Source organism: Solea senegalensis, linkage group LG12 (assembly GCF_019176455.1).
Source record: "Solea senegalensis isolate Sse05_10M linkage group LG12, IFAPA_SoseM_1, whole genome shotgun sequence".
Taxonomy (NCBI): domain Eukaryota; kingdom Metazoa; phylum Chordata; class Actinopteri; order Pleuronectiformes; family Soleidae; genus Solea; species Solea senegalensis.
The window spans coordinates 10,441,691-10,449,482 of record NC_058032.1 but is presented as its reverse complement, the minus strand read 5'-3'; the positions used below and the strand labels follow the sequence as shown (position 1 = coordinate 10,449,482).

At 42.1% G+C, this 7,792-nt stretch overlaps 2 protein-coding genes across 2 annotated transcripts; both read left to right on the top strand.

Annotated features, from left to right (window-relative positions):
- Positions 1 to 506: 506 nt before the first annotated feature.
- Positions 507 to 3,525, top strand: LOC122778036 (protocadherin gamma-C5-like). The gene has a single exon (XM_044039587.1). The coding sequence runs from the start codon at positions 898 to 900 to the stop codon at positions 3,406 to 3,408; it is 2,511 nt and encodes an 836-aa protein (XP_043895522.1). The 5' UTR covers positions 507 to 897; the 3' UTR covers positions 3,409 to 3,525.
- Positions 3,526 to 3,749: 224 nt separating this feature from the next.
- Positions 3,750 to 6,560, top strand: LOC122778183 (protocadherin gamma-C5-like). Its single transcript, XM_044039811.1, has one exon. It carries the CDS (start codon positions 4,059 to 4,061, stop codon positions 6,543 to 6,545), a length of 2,487 nt encoding a protein of 828 aa, XP_043895746.1. The 5' UTR covers positions 3,750 to 4,058; the 3' UTR covers positions 6,546 to 6,560.
- The last annotated feature ends 1,232 nt before the right edge of the window (positions 6,561 to 7,792 follow it).

Below are 7,792 nucleotides of genomic sequence, written 5' to 3'. Positions count from 1 at the left end.
CCTCCCTTTCCATTTGTTCTACAAACCTCCATACGGGTATTTTACGTTCGCTGCAGCCAGAGTCATTTCTCTGAGGCTTGTTAAAAGCCACGTCATAACGTGCTCAGGCTGCACTGGCTTTCTCTGGCCACAGGAAGGCAACGAAGAGCCTTGTCAGCCACAAAGGTGTGTGTGTGTGCATGTAGGTTCACACATCAGGCGAGATGACACATGAATGAAGACAGAGCATTAATCTAATAATAATTATAGTTTATGAATTTAGGAAACTGTTCCTATACCAATAAAAGCATGGCTAAGTAATGCCTTCTCTATTTAAAATAAAATGTTGTTTATTGTATTATATTTATCTGTGAAGCCTCTATTGAACAGATGAGAAGTAAATAAATAAATGGTATTCATTAGTTTCACTCATTATTCATTGGTTTGTATTTATAATTTAGGATAGTCTCTATGTTGTGTTTTAAAACTCATGCTATAATAATTTAATTTAAGTATCAATAATAATACTTTTATATTCTCCTCATGTTCACAATCTTAAATCCGTTTTATTAGATGGCAAATTACCTCTAAGGAATAGCAAACAATGTTGTTGTTTTGTGTTATTTTTTTTGTTTTGTTTAAATAACTGAAACCAGATTATATTTTCATGTGGATTACCATATTTACGTCACTGGTAGTGTTCATGTTCACTGTACTGTGATTGGTGGGACCAAGTGTACTCTCTCCACCAATGACATCCAGAGCTGTACAAAGAGATCTACTCAGTCTCACCGAGTAGCTTCAGCGTTGTAATCATTGCAACGCTCTGCACAATAGAGGAGGAATAATGCAGACACAAAGAATGATGAGGACGCCCTTACATTGGAGTATACATATTTTCGGCTAAATCATTGAAATATGGGATTAATGCAACGAGGAATGATGTGGAACAAACTGTCTGCATGGCAGATTTTTTTATGGTGGCACAATTTCTCTCTGTTGTGGAGTACAATAGATGGACAGACTCGCTACAGCATCCCGGAGGAAGTGAAACAGGGCACCGTGGTAGGAAATCTCGCCAAAGATTTGGGTTTGGTTGTATCTGAATTGTATAGACGTAAATTGCGGATAACGTCGGAAGCTGGTAGACAGTATTTCAGTGTTGACTTGGGGAAGGGAGAACTGGTGGTCATTGATAGGATAGACAGGGAGGAACTGTGTGGACAAAGACCGTCATGTCTGTTGCCTTTAGAACTAGTAATAGATAACCCCCTGCAGCTGCACAGAGTCGAAATTGATATACAGGATACAAACGATAATTCGCCTGACTTTCTTACTAAAGGAAAAGTGTTGAAAATTGCAGAGCTGGTGAATCCTGGCGCGCGATTTCCTTTAGAAAATGCACACGACCCAGATGTAGGTGCTAATTCTGTGCGCTCATACCTCATTAGTAAGAACGACAATTTCAAACTGACTGTTAAAAACCATAAAGATGGAAGGAAAATCCCTGAACTAGTTCTCGAAAAACCTCTGGATCGGGAAAAGCTGCCTGTGCATAATCTTATTCTGACCGCTGTTGACGGCGGAGACCCTGTGCGCTCAGGAACATCTGAAATAACAGTTATAGTGCTTGACAATAATGATAATGCCCCACAATTTGAGAGGCAGATATATGAGGCAAATGTCAGTGAGGTGGCAATACCAGGAACGGAAGTATTGCAGGTTAAGGCCACAGATGCAGACGAAGGACTGAATGGAGTAATTGAATATTTTTTTGCAGAACAAACTACAGATATTATTTTATCATTATTTGATATTGAATCTTCTACTGGGATTATTGTAGTCAAGGGAGCGTTAGACCATGAAACAAACTCTGTGCACAGATTTGATGTAATAGCAATGGACAAAGGCAACCCTAAAATGGACGGACATTGTGGCGTCGAAATTAAAGTAGTGGACATCAATGATAATATTCCTGAAATAATTGTGACGTCATTAACAACACCTGTTCCAGAAGATTCTGCAGTCGGTACAGTTATTGCGTTATTAAGCGCAAAAGACCCTGATTCAGGTGACAACGGCAAGGTTACTTTAACTTTGTCGTCAAAGTTCCCCTTCAAGTTAAATCCGTCGGTCTCAAACCATTATTCATTAGTAACGAATGGGCCACTTGACCGTGAAAATAATCACCAATATAGTGTCAAGATAAGTGCCGTTGATTCTGGAAAACCTGTATTAATGAGTGAAAAGATAATACTCGTTGAATTATTAGATGTAAATGACAACCCACCAGTTTTCTCCCTGCCTTCTTATGTCGTCTATGTAAAGGAGAACCATCCTCCTGGTAAAATCCTGTACTCAGTATCAGCCTCTGACCTGGATTTTGGAGAAAATGCTAAAATCTCTTACTCTATACTGGACTCTAAAGTGCAGGACGTTTCTGTCTCATCGTATGTTTACATTAACTCAGATAACGGAAGCATCTACAGCATGCACTCGTTTGACTATGAGAAACTCAAGGTGTTTCAGATTCAGGTTCAGGCAAAGGATCAGGGCTTTCCGTCTCTCAGCAGCAACGTTACTGTCCATGTTTTTATCCTGGATCAGAACGACAACGCACCCGCTGTTATTTACCCTTCCTCCGCTGCCATGGGCTCCCTCTCTCATCAGAGGATGCCCCGCTTCGCTAAAGCGGGTCACCTGGTTACCAAGGTGACAGCTGTGGACGCTGACTCGGGCCATAACGCCTGGATCTCCTACAAACTGACGGAGGCTACAGACGCGTCTCTGTTCACTGTCAACCTGTACACAGGGGAGGTGAGGACTAAACGTGCTGTGTCCGATCAGGACGACTCCTCTCAGAGGCTGCTTATAGAGATCAGAGACGACGGGGAACCGGCCCAGTCCTCCACCGTCACGGTGTCCATCCTGCTGGAGGACGGTCTCCATGAGCCCATCTTAGACCTGCGACAGAAGGTAGCAGAGCCCAGCAAGAAAAACGGGAGAATCGCCCTTTATCTGATTCTCTCTCTGGCCTCGGTGTCCGTGCTGTCTCTGTTGACTTTTCTCATCTTAGCGGTTAAATGCATCAGGAACAACAGAAGCAGCAGTAGTTGCTGCATGAGACGGAGCGACTGTGATGATTACAAGAACCCCAACAGAAACCTGCAGATTCAGCTCAACTCTGATGGACCCATAAAGTACGTGGAGGTGCTGGGAGGAGACATGTTGTCTCAGAGTCACTCCTTCAGGTCCTGTATGTCTCCTATGTCAGAGTACAGTGATTTCACTTTGATTAAGCCCAGCAGCACCACTGACTTTAAGGAGGTGATCAGTGTCCTGGATGCGTCTTTACCTGACAGCACCTGGACCTTTGAGAGCCAGCAGGTGAGCAGAAAACAACTACTCATCTATGTCATTGAGAAATGAACACATCCTGTTGATTACAAGAAATATTCTGTCACATTATTTTCATCCAACACATCTGACAGTCACCCATTCCTAGTATTTCAGCACCATGTTAGTGGACAGCGACGCTGGGTGAAGAAGGGCTGTTTACGGCTCAGTGGGTGTGTTTGTCCGTTAGTTTGTTATTCTTTTGTTTCATTAAATCTATACATTCATATATATGTATATATATATATATATATATATATATATATATATATATATATATATATATATATATATGTATGTACTTATTCTTACATATTTACGCCCCACTCCTGTCATAATATTTGTCTTTTTGAGGTGAAGCGTCACAAACAAATGAATGCTGTGTCTTTAAGACTGTTGATTTGCCCTTCTATCATTGGATGGTGTAAATGGATGCTCTGCACCAATAGGATTCAGAGCTGTACAAAGAAATCTAGTCCCTGCCCCCATGCAGGCTCGGCATTATAACACGAATAGACTGCAAAGAGACAGAAGACGGAGCAATGAGCTCTTGAATATAGAATATGAAATCTACACGTTTGAGTTTACAGCCATGCTCAGCAATACGTTAAAATGCTCAACTGGAATAAAGACTGCGATGATCGAGTTCAGGATTTTTCTACACACCATTTCGGTTGGATTGTATGTGTTGTAGCAGACGAAGGATGACAACGAGAATGGGATACAGAGACTGGAGGTGGCAGGCGCTTTGGTGGCATATTTTCTTCCTCTTGTGGAGTATAATACACGGACAGACGCGTTATAGCATCCCAGAGGAACTGAAGCAGGGCTATGTGGTAGGAAATCTGGCCAAAGATCTTGATTTAGGACTTTCTGAGATTTTTGACCGTAAACTGCGTGTCGCCTCTGAGGCTGATAAGCAGTATTTCACTGTGGATGCGGGGAAGGGCGAGCTGGTGGTGAATGACAGAATAGACAGAGAGGTTTTATGTGGACAAAGCGCGAGCTGTGTTTTGCCTCTGCAGGTTGTAATTGAAGATCCATTGCAACTTTTTCGTGTTGAGGTTGAAATATTAGACATCAATGACAATTCGCCGAAATTCCCATCAAATGATGTCACGTTAGATATTGCGGAGTCCACAGTTGTAGGGGTTCGATTCCCTTTAGAAAGCGCCATAGACCCCGATGTTGGCAGTAATTCGTTGAAATCATACACGCTCAGTAAAGACGAATGTTTTAATATTCGAATTAAAGAAGTTGCAGGTGGAAGAAAAGTTCCTGAATTGGTTTTAGCAAAAATATTAGATCGAGAGAAAAAAGCTGTTCATAAGCTTTTGTTGACAGCTTTAGATGGGGGTAACCCACTGAGATCAGGAACCTCTCAAATATCTATTAATGTCCTCGATATCAACGATAACGTCCCAGCTTTTGAGAAACCCCTGTATAAGGTTTCTATTAACGAGAATGCTGTAGAGGGTGCAATGATAGTACAGACAAAAGCGACGGATATGGATGATGGTCTAAATGGAGAAATAGAATATACTTTTGGAGCGCACACATCAGAATCTGTTCTCTCTATCTTTAATGTTGATAGTGTATCAGGGACAATATCTCTCCAGGGAAAACTAGACTTCGAATTAACTCCAAATTATGAAATAGACATATGTGCGAAAGACAAAGGAAGTCCGAGAATGGAGGGACACTGCACTGTCCACGTTGAGGTGTTAGATGTGAATGATAATGCTCCCGAAATAATAGTCACCTCTCACCCAAAGCCAGTGCCCGAAAATGCACCCGATGGCACTGTAGTAGCTCTGATCAGTGCCCGAGATCTGGACTCTGGCGATAACGGTAAAGTAACATTACAGCTCCAAAAGAAATCTCGATTTTCACTAAGACCCTCGTTTAACCAAAATTACGCACTAGTTACTAGTGGTATTCTAGACCGAGAAAGTGTCTCTGAATTAAACATTGAGATCACAGCCACTGATTCGGGCTCTCCTCCTCTATCAAGTCAGACAATCATACCTGTCATTATCACTGATGTGAATGACAACCCTCCTGTATTCACTCAGTCCTCCTATAATGTATATTTAAAAGAGAATGGAGTTCCAGGATCTATACTATACTCAGTATCAGCCTCTGACCTGGATTTTGGAGAAAATGCTAAAATCTCTTACTCTATACTGGACTCTAAAGTGCAGGACGTTTCTGTCTCATCGTATGTTTACATTAACTCAGATAACGGAAGCATCTACAGCATGCACTCGTTTGACTATGAGAAACTCAAGGTGTTTCAGATTCAGGTTCTGGCAAAGGATCAGGGCTCTCCGTCTCTCAGCAGCAACGCTACTGTCCATGTTTTTATCCTGGACCAGAACGACAACGCACCCGCTGTTATTTACCCCTCCTCCGCTGCAATGGGCTCCCTCTCTCATCAGAGGATGCCCCGTCCCGCTAAAGCGGGTCACCTGGTTACCAAGGTGACAGCTGTGGACGCTGACTCGGGCCATAACGCCTGGATCTCCTACAAACTGACGGAGGCCACAGACGCGTCTCTGTTCACTGTCAACCTGTACACAGGGGAGGTGAGGACTAAACGCGCTGTGTCCGAGCAGGACGACTCCTCTCAGAGGCTGCTTATAGAGATCAGAGACGACGGGGAACCGGCCCAGTCCTCCACCGTCACGGTGTCCATCCTGCTGGAGGACGGTCTCCATGAGCCCATCTTAGACCTGCGACAGAAGGTAGCAGAGCCCAGCAAGAAAAACGGGAGAATCGCCCTTTATCTGATTCTCTCTCTGGCCTCGGTGTCCGTGCTGTCTCTGTTGACTTTTCTCATCTTAGCGGTTAAATGCATCAGGAACAGCAGAAGCAGCGGTAGTTGCTGCATGAGACGGAGCGACTGTGATGATTACAAGAACCCCAACAGAAACCTGCAGATTCAGCTCAACGCTGATGGACCCATAAAGTACGTGGAGGTGCTGGGAGGAGACATGTTGTCTCAGAGTCACTCCTTCAGGTCCTGTATGTCTCCAATGTCAGAGTACAGTGATTTCACTTTGATTAAGCCCAGCAGCACCACTGACTTTAAGGAGGTGATCAGTGTCCTGGATGCATCTTTACCTGACAGCACCTGGACCTTTGAGAGCCAGCAGGTAGGCAAATGAGATGAATTCCAATACTGAAAAATAAATGTTCTGCTTTTGCTAAAGCCCATGCAGTTTGATATATGCGTGGTGTGGAGTGTTTCATGAAAGTATGTCGAAACAAATCTATCTACATATATTTTCATCATTGTTGTCAAGTGTCACAGACCTTTCTCATTGTCTCATGATATATTATTTTAACTGGGAAAAGGCCAAATGGAATGCATTAATATTTCACAAATGTTGGAAACAGCAATAAAACAACTCAGTGTTAAACATACGATTCAGCACTACGGCAGCGGACAGCGACAATTAGATGCTGTCAAAACCAACAACCAGAAAATTCTGCTGCGAAATTTCGATCGTGCCTGCTTCTTGCTGTCGATTTTGGTTAGATTGAACCTTTAAAACTTGAAGCTTGGGGTTTTCAGACTATTCTTAATGAGGGCCGGATTTGATAATGTGAAGATGTTCGAAGGTCAATGGTCAGTTCACACCTTTTTTCACTTTTTTTTCAAATTTTGGACAACATACTATACTATGAGATTTTTGACTGATTTTGGACGACATACCATACTATGAGTTTTTTGACATATTTTGGACCACATACTATACTATGACTTTTTCGACTGATTTTGGACGACATACTATTAGTATGTCGTCCAAAATCACCAAGAAAAGTCATAGTAAGGTATGTCGTCCAAAATCCTCTCAAAAAAAGTCATAGTATAGTATGTCGTCCAAAATCACTCAAAAAAGTCATAGTATAGTATGTCGTCAAAATATCAAAAGTCATAATAATGTCGGTCAAAAAGTCATAGTATAGTATGTCGTCCAAAATTGGTCTAAAAAGTCATAGTAAAGTATGTCGTCCAAAATCACCAAAAAAAGTCATAGTATAGTATGTCGTCCGTGGCGAAAAATGGGAGAATATTAATATTAAGCAGAATATGCGCTGTAGTATTACAATAGATGCTTGCGCTGAAGGCGCAATAGAATGCCTTGCAGCAGCAGGCACTAAATAGGATGTTTTTGTTATATCGTCATTATTTGGGTGAAAGTTTAGTCAGTAAAATAATAAATATTGCATGCTTTTATGTAACCCAGGGAGAAATGTTTTTTTAACTCACTATCATTCCAAGCATGCATGCAGTTTGGTATTAATGTATCCTTATTTTTCTTGCTCCACCACTCACAAACAAAGATTAATAATGTCATCAGTGAGTGGTGACAGCGGTGCTTGTTCGTGGGTGAGTGAGTACTGTGAG